The 17413-nt window shown below is 48.1% G+C and overlaps 1 protein-coding gene across 1 annotated transcript; it reads left to right on the plus strand.

The window, feature by feature from the left end:
• Nucleotides 1-338: 338 nt before the first annotated feature.
• LOC149367212 (membrane metallo-endopeptidase-like 1) lies at nucleotides 339-16537 on the plus strand. The gene is made up of 5 exons (XM_089573223.1): nucleotides 339-478; nucleotides 2652-2875; nucleotides 7777-7841; nucleotides 11226-12911; nucleotides 16070-16537. Exons 1-5 carry the CDS (start codon nucleotides 339-341, stop codon nucleotides 16535-16537), a joined length of 2583 nt encoding a protein of 860 aa, XP_089429349.1.
• The last annotated feature ends 876 nt before the right edge of the window (nucleotides 16538-17413 follow it).

Genomic DNA, 17413 nt, shown 5'->3' on the forward strand with positions numbered 1-17413 from the left:
AAACTACATTTGCTTTGGCCGGAAGATATTTTCTATACGTTCATGGAGGCACCATGGCTTGAGAAATGTACTTTTATTAGAGCTAAAAACTCTAACTTCTGCTCTCATGTGAAGAGATTAAACAGGGCGTTTCATCTCTGAGAAAACAAGATTCCAGCGGCGGCTCAGCTTCCTTCGGAAGTAAAGCACATGGTGCTAGAACTGTTAAAATAAAGAAAGTGGAGGAAAGCATCCCATTTCCGTGCGCGTGGGTTGGACTGCGCGCGACGGAGAAGGCAGAAGAAGAAGACCTCCCCGAGAGTCGGTTGCACGCAACGCGAATAGCTCGTCCAGCCACCATGTCTTCACCGGCGCCGGGCAGCCGTCCTGGCCATTTTCGCCTCAAGTCGCCGAAGGCCAAGGCTCAGCTACCTGACCAGGACCGAGGCACGACGCCTTCCACGACACCGGTCGCGACGGCACCAACCGCTCCTCAAGGGTGAATATTGCGCATTTCGAGAAAGAGGCCGTAGCTGTCGTAGGCACTAAGAGGCTCGGCATGCCACTGTGCCCGGAGAGAGCAGACTTGAGGAGTTTTCAGGGCTTCCAATGGCTAAGTGACCAGCGCGTCTCTGCTCACCTCAACCCTAATCTTGTTACCTAAAAGCACGTGACAAAGCGGATGATTACGCAGCGAATCCAGGTTAGCAACGAGCGCCGCGAATCACCGAGAGAGAAAAGTCTCAGATCTTACGGCGTCAACTTGCACAGGGGGCTTCCGGTGGGTTTCGCGATATTTCTCGTCTGCACAGGTAGACAGACGGTCGTTCAAAAGTTCCCAGGGCACAGGGTTTGCTTTTTAGCAGTATAATCAAGCAGCTAGTAGCCCTATATTCCTTTCTTGCGCTTCCGTCCTCATGTTCGCTCATACGTTCTCTATGCGCACCAAATGGGCAAGCAAGGTTATTCCATATATAGGGGTGCGTGCACTTTTCTGGTGACCTGGCTGAAATCCACACTTTCCATGAAGTGAAATTGAGACGACCAGTGACGCTATTTGAGGAGGGGAAAATATGCACTGCAATTTTCACTAATGGGACTGTCCAAGAGACCCATGAGCGACATCTGAGCAGAGCCAAATAAGTTATTCACTCGTCAGTACTAAACTGATTCGGTACCGAATCCGCTGTGAAATAAAGCGACAGCTGAGTCGGCAGCCATTGATCCGAACCTCATGGAGTGTTGGGCTGTTTACACATAGCAAAGCGATAACTTGACAAGATTTACAGTGGCGGAGACCAAGGATCTTGCTTCACGCCATCTTTTCATGACGCCTCACGTAAACCAGAACGAAGATGGGGAACAGAGCGGCCTATTAGCTGAGTTGGAACTTGGTAGCAGAAAAGGAGATCTAACCAGCCCGATAATCAAGACACTGGGAATAACAGCAAACGATCCCTGGCGCACGCACACCGATCTGGTTTTCCTGGATATGCTCATAAATGTAATGAGCGCTTACTACGTAGCGTATAGGTTCGGGACTCGCAGCTAGGTGACAGATGACGTCCGTATATGGAGGCTATATAATAGTTTGAGTAAAAGGAACATGTGAATTGATGTCTTGAACACCCTACGCTGTGTGCTGAAGAAAAGGGGGGAAACGTATCAGCCAAAATTCTTTTTTTCTCCAGCCAAGTGAACCATTTTAAGAGTGAACAGTTTGCATGTGACCTGTTGTTGCGAGCACAAAGTTTCTTGCGTGCGACTCGAGGTCGGACGAGGGCGGTATCTGAGGTCACACGACATTGGTATTACGATTAAGAAAAGTAAGTTCTACTATAGTGCCTAGAATATACTCTAGGCACTATAGTTCTACTGTGATCTGTTTCATCCTATTAAAGGCCGTATTTTTCAAAGCATATTCGTTTAGCTGCCTACAGCAGAAATCAAGGTGCTATGGTAAGGTTCGCAACTACAGATTAGTATGTTTTTTACTAATCGTGTGTTCAGCATCTGCACAAACAAGGCTGCGAGAACCTTATAAATAGGGGCGAAAAAACCCACCGCCTACGATAGCACAAGGCGCCAAAATTCCGTATTCCAGAGCAGTACAGTGTTTGGTCGGAGAAACCCTGAAAATTCGGTTTGAAAATTGGTTTTGAGGAACGGTAGTAACATATGACATATCTTAGTGGACACCCAACCACTCTGTAAGGGAAACGATAATGAGGGAGTGAAAGAAGAAAGGACGAAAGAGGTGCCGTAATGGAGGTCTCCGAAATAATTTCAACCACTTGATTATATTTAACGAGCATTTACATCTCATAGCACACGGTAAATTGGGAAATTGATTTTTGAGGAAAGGAAATGGCGCTGTCTCACATATCTCGGCGGACACCTGAACCGCGCCGTAAAGAAAGGGAGGAAGGTAGGAGTGAAAGAAGAAAGAGGTGCCGTAGTGGAGGTCTCCGGAATAATTTCAACCACCTGCGGATCTTTAACGTGCACTAACATCGCACAGCACACGGGCGCCTCCTGCGTTTCACCTCCATCGAAAAGCGGCCACCGCGGTCGGGTTCTAACCCATGGACTCCGGGTCAGTAGACGAGTGCCTTAAGCACTAAGCCACCACAGCAGGGTAGAACATCTGTTCATTACTTCTTCCTCGGCAGGGCACCCACCAGCGACGCATCGCACCCCTTGCCGTGTGCCCGTAAGAGCGAGGAGCACGACACCGACGCCCTCCCTCGGGCCATTTCCAGCGAGGCCGTCTCGCCTGCGCCATCGCCAGCACCGCAGGTCGCGGTCACCGTGCCGTCAGTGCCGGATCAGCCCGCTTCCTCCCCGGCTCCCACGAAGCTCAAGGCACGGTCCTCACCAGGTCACGTCAGTCCCAGTGAGTGCTGCCCTGCTGGTTAGCGTATGGCAGGGTATGTGTGGGGTTTATAACGTCCCCAAGGTTTACATGGCCTAGAAGAGGCGGCGCCGTGGAATGCCTCGGGGTGATAGAAGAGTCAGTTGGGCGAGTTGGTATCGGTCCATTAGGAAACAACAGCACTAATAAGGACGGGTAGGAAAGTAAAGACAACACAACTAGCGCTGAGTCTCAAGTAACTTTATTCGGCTTGAAATGAAAGTTTATATGCGCATGACCTTCTGGCAAAAATTCAGGGTGAAGTTTAGCTCTCTAGGTTGGTTGGTTGCGACTGAAAGAAGAATGAAAAATTACGAGGAACTTCAGCGGCTAAAGTGGTAAAAGGCGAAAGCCTGAGTGCTGCATTCTGCTACGCGATTGTTCACTGTACACTTTGTTGGTGGATTAATTAACTGCCAATTAATGATGCTTAAGCTTCGCCTTTAGGAGTGGAACGCGACAGCGTGTTGTAGCACTGCCACGGAGTCCAAGGAACGCCACCACCCGTTCGGCGCGATGCGATTGCCCTTTGAACGCGATGCTTTTTGAGGAAAGGAAATGCGGCTGTAATTCTCTGTCATCTTGGTGGTCACCTGAGCCGCATCGTACAGGAAGGGAGGAAGTGTGAGTGAAAGAAGAAAGAGTGGCCGTAATGAAGAAAATGAAAATTGTATTTGAGGAAAGGAAATCACGCAGTAACTGCTTCAGATATCTCAGTAGACACTAGTCGAAAATTGTATTTGAGGAAAGGAAGTTGCGCAGTAACTGCCTCACCTATTTCGGTGGACACCCGTCAAAATTCGCGCGCGGTGACGTCACGACAATTTGGACCAATCTGAAACGCGGACAAATACGCTTTGCTCGTCGGTAAATTGGTTTTTGAGGAAAGGAAATGTATCTTTCTCTCATATCTCGGTGGACACCTAAACCTCGCCGTAACGGGAAGGGAGGAAGATGGGAGTGAACGAAGACACCATATTCACTAGACGCACCTTTGTTTTTTTCAAGCCATCAAGCTGGCATGGCGGAGTTTTTTTTTTGCAGTGTTTGCAGTGTAACACGATGCATGATCAACTGCAGCAATAGCACAGTGCTCTCGTGCCCAAGACAAGATTCCTGCTCGGGGTTGGTACGGCTGGTGTGGTGCTTTCGGAGAAAAAGGGAGAGAACTCTCGCTATTTCGGGAGTCCTCCTATCCATCAATGCTATGACTGCAATGCAACCAAACACGATGAAGCGAAACAAAAACAGCGATCATACTGGCAAGTAGCCATGCCGAGTGCATAATAGGCGAAGTGTACGCTAGCTGCCCTAGCCCCCGAAACTTAGCGCCGGCTAGTCCCATATTTTCGGGCATCACTCGTTCGCAACGCTAATGCTAGTCTCTGGCGTATCGCAACTTGCCAACGCTGTGTTCGCAAGGAAATAACCTGCCATATGACGCATGACTTAGCTTTAATGCTCTCTTTAGGGCATTGTCATCGTATAAAATGCTTTCATATGTATCGTTCTCTGATATCCGCTTGCGTAACGGCGTCCACAAACTTTTTTCCAAGTGCCTGGAGCTTTCTTCACTAAGTCAGTGAGGCCGACTATGTTTGAAATCCTTGCTGGACAGAAGGTGGGGCCATTTCGGGTCATTAAATACGAATTACTCTAGCAGTCCAAGAAAAAAAACGACTGACATGCATACATCGCTGGCCCTTACAAAAAAGTTTTAGACAGTCTATAGAGTGTCTATAGACTTCTGTCTATAAAGTTTGTAAACTGTCTATAGACAAATATTTGAGAACAGTCTATAGTCAATTCAAATGCAATAGACAGTGTAAAGAGAATCTATAGATTTATGGCCATACACTTTTAGTACACTTTTGTCTATCAACAGTCTATAGGCAATGAACAGACAAAAGGCAGTATCTGTAGGAAGTGAACAGAGTCAATAAGAAGTCTATACACTGTCTATAGACCATTTTTATAGCGGGGAGTCCTCACGACACGCCTGGCGCAGTGGTGCAGCGGTTTAGCGATGCGCCACTGCCCTGCGAAGCCAGGTGCTGCCACCAGTGAGGCTTGCGAGGTCCAGTTTGCTCTTCCCGAACAACCTCTCGCGACCAGTCGTTAACTGAGCTGCCACTGGTCATGGTGGGCTGTTTGCTCGTAATTCGGTGGATAGTTGGTGATTTCGTGAGAAGGTCACGTGACCTATGTTGCTTCAAGGTGAAGCGGGCTTCAGGCAAAGATCACAGAATTCGCTGACTGCGGGCTTCAGTGCTTACGCACGTAGTACCTGCGAACGCACTTTGCATTGTTAGCCGTTAAGACCGCCGGAAAGTTGCCAACAGTGGGCGGTTGGGCCACCTGCCTGAGCCCTTTCGGATGTCGTCCTTTGAATCTCATGGCAAAAAGAAAGCTTGACAGAAATGCTGCGTGCCGTTTTGTACGTCAACGAAGTGGAAAATCCATGAGGCATCGTTCGGTTCCTTAACCACTGCTCGAAGGGAAGGCAGCTTTGGGTGCAAAAGGGCGGATTGACAAGTCAATCATAGCATCGATTGTCGTGTGTTCGCGACATTCTAAGGCTTTCCTCTAGGTAAGGACTCGACGCAGTTATAACATTCTTTGGTGGTAACTGAACGACTAGGGTGATAAGCATAGCTGGTCAGTGTAATTGCTGCCACGATGCAACCGTAATACTCGCAAAATTGTACCACGTTGTAACTCAAGCTGCAATTGAAGCGGCGCCATTCTATTTTTATTCTGTGTTTAAAATTTTTGTATTGGTGTCTGTAATGCCTTCGCATTAGAAGACCTGCTCGCAATGACCATTTCTTCTTGATTTCGAATATGATGTCAGTAACTAATTTTATCATTTTACCTCCCCTTAAATGCTACCGCCGAGGCCGGGACTACAGCCATGAGCTCTAGCACAGCAGCCTACCGCTGTGGCTGCTGGCTGGCCCACAGCGGCCTGAAATGCTCCATGCATCTGGACAGCCGTGTAATGGTTCTGTACTAAACCGTGCAGCTGGCAAGCAGGTATTAGGAACCGCCCCTTTATTAGGACCTGACATTCGGCCAGTCTTTTCATTGCAGTGTACGAAACCTTAGAATACAGTACTCAAGGGAGCCAAAGCCACCCCTAACTTTTTTCATTCACTATAAACCGTGTTTATTTTATTGCATATATCTTGATGCACTGCGGTGACAGGCCACACTGAATGTATAAGGTTGTCCAAAAAGTAATGTCCCTCATTTTTTTCTGGAACAGTCTCAATAAAAACTGCGATAACTCACAAAGAATATGTAAGAGCCGATTGTATGCCTGATCTATATAACATTTCATTGTAATCTCCGTCAACTTGCATGACATTGCGCCATCCGTGAACAAGACCATGAATGCTTTCTTTGTGCCAGCTTTTCCCTTGTGGTGCAGCCATGTTTTCACGTCGTGAATGACGCTCTCGTCGTCCTGAATGCTGGATCCGCCAAACACGTTTTTTAGCGTCCCGAAAAGATGAAAATAAGATGGTGCTTAGTCAGGACTGTGAGTAAGTTGGGGCGGTACAGTCCACAAAAATTTAACAGTCGCTCCTTTTGTTTTCAGGCTGGTGTGAGGGCAGGCGTTGTCGTGGCGGCCTCTTGTTACTTCACTAGTAGCGCCAGTAACGCTGCTTTAGTTTCAGCAGGCTTTTGACGTAAGTGTCCGAATTTACTACTGTCTCGCTCTTCGGCAGCGAATACAAAAGGATAACTCCATCAACGTCCGAAAAACAGTTATCACGAATTTTCTGGCCGACTCAGCCACCTTGAGCTGTCTTATTCTTTGCGAACATGAATGGTGCCAATCCATCGGTTGTGTTCTTGTTTCTGGCTCAAAATGGTGAGCCTATGTTTGATCACCGGTCACTATCCGAGAAAAGAAATGCACCTTTTCAGCATCGAAGCTGTCCAGCAGTTCGGAACAGATGACTTTACCCTCGGAGCTCAGCCGTGAGGCTTCGTGGAACCCACCCAGATCATATCATGGAGATCCAAGGGTCTCAACGATTCTAGCCACACTTCGTGTGCTTCATACTGCTGTGGCACCACAAGGACAAGGACGAAGACGGAGCGACGACAACACAAGACAACACACACGAGCACTTGTGTTGTCGTGGCACTCCATCTTCGCCCTTGTCGTGGCACTCCATCTTCGTCCTTGTCCTTGTGGTGCCACAGCAGTATGAATTCGTACCAACTTGCCCAATTCTCAACGCTTTTGACCTTTATTTCCTGTGCTTACGGTCTGCTCCTCAACACCTGATGAGCCGTAATGCGCCGGTCAGCAGGATGATGTTGTCGCCGCGCTCCAGCCGTCTCGGGACTGGTTGCAGAGACGGGCCGCCTAGATCACGCCCAGTCGTGCAGTTCTGCTTCGGTACCTTCTGAAGCTTTGACTCGCTTGACTGGGCGCCCAACGGTGCTTCTATCGAGTGCACAGCTTCCATAGACAGCGCAGAAACTTTCAAACTTTCATTATACGACGGATACTTTCCTTTGCAGCTACAAGAAATTCAATTACAGTACGCTGTTTACAGCCGACGCAATTTTCTTGACTAACACAGCGGAGCCATCTGTGCGACGGAGCTGAAAGTGGGCATACATATGCGAGAGGTAGCATTTTGGTTGCCTGTAAAATTTGAACGTACTATTTATTTAACAAAGGGGAGTAAAATGCAAGGACATTCTTCACAGCCATATTTCTTTTTTTAAAACAAAAAGAAAAAGTATGCGAGAGTATATTCACCCGTGCAGGACAAAAGGTCTATAACACCTTAATAACGCAAGTCGTTTGAATGAACAGTTACGGCGTTTTCATTTTGTGGCATCATTTACTCCACTAGGATCACTCAAGACGAAGCAGAGTCATGCTGAGGCGGCGGAGGCACTCAACAGACTCCAGGAAATGGTACGGCCTTTTCATTTCTGTAGCCCTCCTGGCTTTCTCGCTGCCAATGCACAGAATGCTCCATGTACGGTGTTTCATTGTTGTAGGAAACACAGCGCTTTCCAGCCGCAAGTGTTGGAAAACTCAGAAAAGAGCTTTCAGCGGCTCGAGCTGCTAAGAAGTATGGGACCTTCCAGCGCGCCGGCAATCTTCAATTTAATCAAGCAAAGAGTTACAAATGCCGTTCATGTAATGATATTTGATTCGTCATCAGCTGTTGGCGTTTTCGCGTTTATTGGGTCACGGGGGTCGTATTCATTCCGAGGAAGGGTGATGTCGAATAATGACGTCATAGTGATTATGTGTCCTTAGGAGATCATGGTACTGCGTAAGTGTGCACGTGGCTATTTGAGCACGCGGCTATTCGCCAATTAATCCGTGGAATGACATTACTTCACCTGTTTAAATAAACCATTTCATAATTATCCTGACTACGCCCACTGCAAGACAAGGGCCTCTCTCATATTTCTCCAATTAACTCTGTCCAGTGCCAGCTGCGGCCACCTTAAGCCCTCAAACTTCGAAAGAGGCCGCCGCGGTGGCTCAGTGGTTATGGTGCTCGGCTGCTGACCCGAAAGACGCGGGTTGGATCCCGGCCGCGACGGTTGAATTTGGATGGAGGCGAAGCTCTAGAAGCCCGTGTACTGTGCGATGGCAGTGCTCGTTAAAGAACCTCAGGTGGTCCAAATTTCCGGAGCCCTACACTACGGCGCCTCTCATAGCCTGAGTCGTTTTGGGACGTTAAACTTCCATAACTCAAACGAAACCATCAAAGTTCAAAAGCTTACACGCCCACCTAACTTTGTGCCGGTCTTGCTGCGCTTGCCTTCTCTTGGTGCCTTGTTCGTTGCCTTTAACGCCCATAGGTTATCTTGCCGGAGATGTGGTGGACTTTCATAAATACGAATGCGAGAGTTGGTCTTCACGTGAGGGTGAAGTCTTTCGTGCAAACAACGTGATTTCCATACAGCAAGCTTTAAACAGTCAGCTAACGAAATGTGACAGCGATAGCCGTAAACACCTTGAATACATCTGTACGGTCTGTCTAGGCAACCCTGAGGCTCATATCTCTGACCCACTGTCTCGTTCCCGTTCGTTAAGAAATTTCTCAAAATAAGTCAAGTCAATATACGACCTCTTTTTGTTAATTGGTATCCTTTGGGTTAGCTTCCTGACCGAAGATATGCAAAAATGAAAAGCTTCAAGGTCAGTGGATGCGCTTAATGCGGGCCTTAAACACGCTCCGGGGACCCGCTCTAGTCTATGATCCGACGGAGTTGCCATTCCTGTAAAAATGGAAAGCTGAGTGTGTTGTGTTGGAAAACTACCGAAATATTCCACACTCGTATACAGACCACTGGCGTAGACGTCAGAGTAGTACGTCGCAGCTGGCAGCTGCTACAATATAATAGTGGGACGCTTCACGGGAACTCGGCATTCCAAATAGCAATTTGAACGTAACGCTTTCAGTCTCCTTAACCTAATGAAAACGTCATTGCCTACTAGGCAAACACTGAACAATGAATGTCTCACCTGTTTATAGAAGGCAAAGGAAGGGCAGAGAAGATGCAATCTGGGCAGCCCTCAATGAACAACGGGTGAAAGAAGGCGCAGACAACGTTTCGGTAAGGGAACTTGTCCTTCTTGTCGAAACGTTTTCTAGCGGTTTAAGGCTTCCTTACGGGTCCCTGTTCGTTTTGGTCAGCAGTGTTTATACAGAGGTGAAGCTGGAATTGCGTGCGCTGCGAAGTGGTAAAACTTGCGACGTACAGGCGCGGGCAAAAGTAAACAAAGCACGCGATTTCACCCGAACGCTTTTCACGCGTTATATAATTTAAACTTGCATCATTGGTATGTGCAGGCTGGTAGTAGACGCTAGTGCGCGATTTGAACAGCAAGTTCAGGTCCTCGTCGAGGCTAGAATAAAGCAGTCCTGTGATCAATGGCTGGCTGAAGTTCGCAATGCAGATAAAGGGTGGCCAAGAAAATTTTTGAACCATAAAAGCTGGTTAGGAAACACGCTGTGAACTACATTACGTCAGTTATAGCTGCCTCATTTAGGAGCGACGATAGGGTAATCTCCCCAAGTGAGGGAGCAACATAGGACAGCACAACTGAGAAGAGCTTAGAACTGACAAGCCTTAACTGGAAAAAGGCGGAAGCAAATATTCCTGAATCCACATCCGCAGGGATAGAAGAAATGCTAATTAAGCTGATTAAAGAACTTGGCCCAAGAAGCAAGGAAACGCTGATAAAAGCATTGGAGAAAGTCATAAGTAAGCGAATTCCACACAGCTGGACGCATAGAAAAATGAATTTGATTGATGAAGAGAAAGCAGATAAATTGAACGTAAAATCGTTCCGACCGATTCAGATAACATCGTATATATATAGGCTGGCAATGTAGGCGGTGAAATTAAAAATCCAGTTACCGGTAGAAAATGATAGGATGCTCGAAGAACATCAGAACGGCTTCAGAAGGAATAGGCGCTTAGATGATAGCTTGTTCATGCTTACCCAATGCATAGCAATAGCTAAGGCGGAAAACAGACCTCTGTATTTAGCTTTTCTGGAAATAAGTGGTGCATACGACAACGTAAAAAGGGAACTCCTGTGGAACATATTAAAAGTTGCAGGTATCGGTCATGAGGCAACTAATTTTATACAGGAAATTTACCGAAATAATAAAGTTGAAATTGCAAGGGAAGGATTAGGGATTAGGGCAAGGTTGTCCTCTATCACCGCTGATGTTCATGCTTTATGTGATAAATATGCAATCAAGGTTATAATCTGTCGCACAGGTTAGGCGGAAATGTCGTTCAGCAACGGCTCCCTGGTTTAATGTATGCGGATGATATTGTACTCTTATCAGATAGCCAGGAAGATCTGCAAACTGGTTAATCTTTGTGGAAACGAAGCAGACGCTCTAGGTTACAGTTTTAGTGCAGCTAAGTCACGTGTGATGATTCTCTACGATACAACAGATCAGGTGCTTACAATAAATACAAGGTCATTTAATACCCAGCGTGGCGGAATAGAAATATCTCGGGATATGGCTAAACGAAGGGCAGATGTACACGGAAAAGCATAAACAGTCTCTTTGAGCAAAAGGACGAAGAGACGCCGGGATAATGCAGTGCACTATAAGGTGCAACAACTATGAAGTACATGGGAGAGGCTTTTGCCTTGCAGTGGGCGTAGTGCGACGGATGATAATGATGATGATGAGTTTCTGCCGATATGCAATCACAGCTGCATGACATCGCCTGTGAGCAATGTCTGCATATCTTCAAGCTCATCCACTACTGGCACTGCGAAGTTCACACATCGAATGTTCTTCCACAGGCCAACGCGGGGTCTCCGTTTTTATCACCGCCCGCCGAATCGTATGGAACAAAAGAAACCCTCAAGAAGACGGCAACTATCATATTTGTGCTCTTCGTAGCCGCCGTCGTCGTCACGGTTGTCCTCCACTTTGTAAACACCACACCCACGCCTGGCATAGAACACGCGGTTTGCACCACACGGGCTTGCCTGGATCACGCGCAGGCGCTGGGCCTGAAACCAGGGAGGAGCTCAGAAGCCTGCGAAGATTTCGGCCAGCAAGTGTGCTCCGGATGGCTGCCCGACAACACCCGGCCTAGCGTGTCCGCGGCACTTGTTCGCCTGGCATACTGGCTGCTGGGACAAGCACAGCTTCGCGAGGACCCTCGTCGGCCCCTGAGCAAAAGAGTGAGGGTGATGATGGACGCCTGCCTTCGCCGGGAAGGCCCCGCTGCAGACATCGATGACTCGAAAAACCTCATCGAATTCATGAGCAAAGAGTTGTTCCCCTGGCTACTAGACCCCACCGATGCTCGGCTTGGAGACACCGACGATTATTTAGTACCCTTGCGGACTCTGGTGAACCTGTCCGTCCTGTGGGCAATGCCGTTGTGGTTCAATGTTGACCTCATAGAGCCATGGCATGGCACCCCTCACCAGCGGTCGGTATCGATGAGCCCATCGGGTGTGGCGTACATTTGGGAAACTGTCAATGCGGAGGTTGTTAAATACAGAGGCATCTATGAAACAGTCGCCGGCTGGTTCTTATCCAGCGTCTTTGGAGAAAGAGCCGCCTTGCCGGCATTTGTTGAATTCGCAAAGGCTAGCAATGACATCCAGCGTTTTATCCTCGGGAACCTGTCGCTCTTTTTCGAAGCCACACACCCGAGTCCCGGTTTTCTGCTGATTCGTCAGTTACCACCTCTGGTGCCTAAACTCCGAGCTCGTAACTGGGTCGAGGCCCTACAATCCGCCTTTAACGCAAAACCGCCTCTGAATGAAGAGGATACACTCATAGCCACAAACAGAAACCTGCTGGATGCTATGCGGGTCATCTTCGCATCTTACTCCGCCCGAGAGGTGACCTTCCATACGGCGTGGTGGTTTATCCAGCTCCTCGCCCCTATCGCCAGTAGCTCGGTGCGAGCACTCTTCATGAAACACCCGCTGTCCGAGTACGCGTACCCGATGGCTTGCGGTATATACGCTGGCCTCGTGTACACGGTTCTTTTTTCAGGCACCGACAGCAGCATAATGACCAAACATCAAAGGCTCATCGTTTCTGGTCTCTTGACCAATGTGCACAAGTTGGCACTGAGAGAGGTCGGCTCCTGGTCCACCCTGGACACCAAAGTGGTTCGCGCTGTCACCACGCGGCTGCAGAACACCAGCACGATGATATGGACCCCGGAAGAGTACACGAAAAACCGCAGCCTGGAAATCCTCTACGGACGCGACTACGAAATGGAGCAGAGCTTCTTCGGCCACTGGCGCATGAGTCGCGAGCAGCTGCAGAAGTCACTCGGCAGTGATGAGTACCAGGCGAGCCTGCGGTTGTTTCGCCTGCAGACCGCCCACCTGGCTGCGTACAGCCCCGTGACGAATGTGATTTCCGTAGGGGTGGCAGCGCTCGCCGCTCCGTACTACGCCGACGAAGGAACGGACGCCATGGCCTACGGGGGCCTCGGATTCATGTACGCCATGCAGGTAAAAAACGTCCTTACGCCATTATCTACACTGAGGAAACGCCATATATTTGACATAAGGCGAGCAAGCATAACTTCCAGCCGAAAGAACTTCATGCCCAGTAATCTCGAAAAAAGTTTTTGTGAAGGTAATGGTTGATACCTCTGATCGGTAGAATAATCTATCTTTTAAACTGTTTCCATCGGTCGCATCGAACAGTTAAGACTGCCAGTGAAATCCAATGGGGAACGCTTTCGATGATAGCAAAATTGTTAGTAAGAAAAAAATGCAAAACTGCCGTCGGGTTATTTCCGGATATATTGATTGCTAAAGAAAAATGTCACTTTGGATGAAAGAGTGCGTTAATAAGCGGTTTCGCGCGAAAAGTTCTTCTGTCCACAATTATTGGGTCTGAGATGGTATGAGTGACAAGACGACTTAACTTCGTCCTCTCCGCTCTTTGTATCCGTCCCAGTTGCAGGCATGTGCCAAGTATCTTGGAAGCAAGAGTTTCTGTAACCGAAGGGCGCTGCGAAGCCAGCAGGAGAAGCTTTCAATCTGAATCACTTTGTGCTCGATCAGTGGTCCTGTTAATGAGGTTACTAAATGCAGCAATTTTCTTTATGACCCCGCCAAGAAAGACGAAAGTCTGCAAACTTCTTGAACTTACTAGTCCAGGAGGGCTCTTCGGTATTTTAGAGCTATATTTTATAACGATAATTTTGTGGGATATTTTTCTGTTTTCACCGTATACCACTGTGAAATACTGCCTCTGAAGTGACTGCATAGAGGTGGCAAACAGTTTGATTTGACGGGTTATTTATAGATTGCAGAACTGCTCTACTGCAAAAAAGGCAAATGAGTGCATCGTAGAAATAACGTGGCCGCTGGTACAGCCTTTGTCAAAAGTTTGGAGCCCAGGGGATTTTCTTTTGTGCCACACTGTGTCCTTCTTAATGAATCTCTAGCGCTCCAAATTTCCTGAACGTGACAAGATTTCTGGTACTGAATCCTGCAGTAGGTAGGACTTCCACGAATGCTCCTGGAGTCCCAATATAAAGCTTAGAAGTGAACCTCCTGGGCTTTAAACTTTTGACAGACCGTACCTCCTATTTCGACTCAAAATGATATAGGCGCGGAAAATTGTGGGCGCTTCTCGTTCACTGCACTAAGTGCATGTCAAGCATCATGCAGTTGAAACTTAGCGCTGTCGTATACGTTCGCGGAGTATTAATACGTATCATCACCTGTGACACCACGTTGGCCTTGATTTCTTCTTGAACCGTGGCGGATGTGGACCGAGTGATGTCCTTCTGTGCCGTTTTGGTTTCTCTACAGCACAGATTATACCGTAAGTAATGATGAACAGGGCGCCCTTTATGAAAGATTAATGAAATCGATTTCTGTCTGCGTAGTTAGCGATTCTTAAACTGATTCTATTCTATATTTTTTTTAATTTCCCGCCTTTGTCAATGCCTTGAGCGCCGTCACTCCTCGCGTTCGCTCTCTCTTACTGGCTGAAGCCAACGGTGTGACGTCACTTTAACCAATAGCGAAAGCCGGGAACTTCAGAAATGGAATTCAGTAAGGAACGAATAGATTTATTTTGCTAACCTTGGTCTCGAGCTACGGACTTTGGCCTATTTGCTTGGATGCATGCAAGAATATCAAATCTAAGACCGTGTGGAGCCCCCTCTGCTTCCTGGTCTCAATGTAGCCAAGGTACGCCCACAGTGTAAGCTACAGATGACGTGACAGTTTTTGCGCTCATGGTGATATGAATATGCGTGTATAGGCATTGGCACATAGTGGGCTTTCATGTCGAACGTATCGAGGTTCCAGTACAGTCACCGACCACGGGACCTTCTGTGTAAATTTGTCCACCTTATATTTGCTTTTTATTACTATGAACTGATTGTGATAAAAACCTTCCTTCAAAAAGGTTCAAGGGGTGCCGCAAGTGCTTCGTTATCTCCAGTGTGTATTGAAACTTGGTTTTCAGCACAACAAAGGCGCAGTACCCGTGTCAACTTCTCTGTGAACAGCTGAATAGCGCTGAGATGGAACGTGAACGAACGAGCAAAAGAAAACAGAGAACGAAGCGCCGCAGTGAAGAGGAGCGGATACATTTCTACCACCCAGAGTTACTTAACGTCCTGTGATATTTCAAAATACATCCGCGTCTTACATTTCGCCTCCATCGAAACGCAGCCGTCGCGACCGGGATTGAAGCAGTGTTGATTCGTATCTGTGCGGAATCGTGTACGCTCTTGTTGGGAGAAGGCTTAAGCAAGGAACTTATTTTCCGTATGCTCGTCGCCGGGCTGCCATGGGCTTCTGAACGACAGCTTATCTCTCTATTATTCTTGCACATGTTGGCCTGCACTGTACTGCTGAATATACATGTATATATTAGCTGCATATTTCCAATCAATGGTTTCTTTTATTCAACAGTGATTGCAAATAACCCTTAAATTCAAGCCTATCCGGTGCAATATGGGATAAAACGGTTCACAACCTTTGTTCCTGGCCATTAGAGAATGAAATTATGTCCGCTTCGTATCGAACGGGCAAAACTGTAATTTGGTTCGCCCCGTGTTTCATTTTTCTTGTTACCGTTCTACACCGAAAATTGTTTAGAGACGACTCCTCCAGAGCGTAGCAACTGCTACTAACAAGATCGACACCCGAGACAGGATATTAACCGCCGCCACTGTGGCTCAGTGGTTATGATGCTAGGCTGCTGATCCGGAACGTGCAGGTTTGATCCCGGCCGCGGCGGTCACATTTCGACTGAGTTGAAATGCTACAGGCTTGTGGACTGAGCAACGTCAGTAGACATTACAGAAGCCCACGTGGGTAAAATTACCCGCAGCCCTCCACTACGGCGTCCTTCGTAGCTTGAGTCGCTTTGGGATGTTAAACCCCACAACACTAAACAATAGGGACCAAAAAATTTATAAAATCAGCCGACAGTGTTTCCTCAATAAGTGCGCAGTGAACATCCGATTTGCTGCGAGCAAAGAGATGGCCAAAGAAGAGAACGATGCAAGATGCAAATTTTTCTACCAAGATGTATCTTACGGTGCCAGAGTTGCAAGCTTGGAGTTGTGTGTATTTCTCAGCGGCATCAGTAACAACACGCTTTTTTTTTACTTCCGCCTCATGGCTTCTCGCAGCTCGCGCGCACCATCAACGCGCTCACGGTTCTGCTCAGCGAGGACATGACACAGACACCGTGGAATCCGGCCTCGTCCGCCGTCGACCCTGGCGAAGGGAGCACCCACAACATCGGCTCACCCGGGCAAGCCCTGTGGGAGCTGGGCCGGTGCTCGGCTGACGTCACTTCCGGTGGCAACGTGACAGCGCTCTTCCCGCTCCTTCCGGCGCTGAAGATAGCGCACGCGGCCTACCTCCGCTTCCGCAGCGCAGATCGGGACCTGCGTCTGCCGGGCCTGGAGGAGTACAGCGCGGAGCAGATCTTCTTCCTCACGGCCTGTCACGTGACCTGCAGGGAGGGAAGCGACCGCCACCGCGTGTCGCCGGAATGCACCGAAGCCATGCGCAACTTCGAGCCGTTCGCAAAGGCTTTCAGCTGCCCCGCGGGGTCACCTATGAATCCGGAGCACAAATGCGCCTTCCTGTGAGGGCGAGGCCGTTGATGTCTCATGGGGCGTGTCACGGATTTGTAGCAAGGGTTTTCATGCGATGTGTAGTTCATGCACCGAATTGATTTTTTTCTGTTTTACCATATTGGTCCACTCGCGGAGCCTCTGTCACTTTACCACTTTTTTATGCTATTTTGAATGCCAGTCAGTCACACTAGGTTACTCGAGGACAATACCGTGACCTCCGGTATACTTTCTCATTAGGAACATGCTTGAAACTCTGCATTTTTTCGTAATGTTTTGTTTCTTTTCTGGCTATGGAACGTTTCTTGCAGCGTGTGCTGCCCTCTTTGTAGGCACCGCAGTCGCTCTCTATGTACACAGCAGTTTCTCTTGGCCGCCGCTCGATGGTGAATCCGTTGTTTCCCCCGATTTTAAAGCGATCGCCTTGATGTTTTTGTGGTAGTGCTATTAATACTTCGGAGGTTAAGCGTGGAGGAACCAAGCAATACTCTATACGCTTATTCAGAACTGATAACTTTTGAAGATTTGTGAATCTCCTCCTAACGGCCCGATGTAATGCTTACCCACGTGTGTGCTCCGGAGATTATTTTGTCGCTGTGGAGAGAGACAAACGGATCTAAGGTATCTTGGTTGGCTGCTTATTGAAGAGAATTTCTTTTAATGATGCTGGCGGCACTACTAACTCGGATGTACTTTGTGAAAAATGTTTTTTTTTTGCGTTTGTTTTCTCGATTAGTTCGGCAGGAGTCAGCTGCAGTATTAGCGCCCTATGCCTAGGACCACACCCAGTGAAATGATCCAGATGGCCGTCATTAGCCCGATGCAATCGTAGCAACGTCGCGTGCGGATTTTTCCTGTCTTTGCTTCAGCGAACTGCAGGCTCTCACACGA

Source organism: Amblyomma mixtum, chromosome 1 (assembly GCF_055824585.1).
Source record: "Amblyomma mixtum isolate Tamu chromosome 1, ASM5582458v1, whole genome shotgun sequence".
Taxonomy (NCBI): Eukaryota; Metazoa; Arthropoda; class Arachnida; order Ixodida; family Ixodidae; genus Amblyomma; species Amblyomma mixtum.

Excerpts from the sequence above, each read along its gene's own strand:
- LOC149367212 (XM_089573223.1), top strand. The coding sequence starts at position 339 with ATGTCTTCACCGGCGCCGGGCAGCCGTCCTGGCCATTTTCGCCTCAAG. Across the intron at positions 2,876-7,776 it reads ACCAGGTCACGTCAGTCCCA|GATCACTCAAGACGAAGCAG; the intron begins GTGAGTGCTGCC and ends TTACTCCACTAG. Across the intron at positions 7,842-11,225 it reads TCAACAGACTCCAGGAAATG|GCCAACGCGGGGTCTCCGTT; the intron begins GTACGGCCTTTT and ends GTTCTTCCACAG.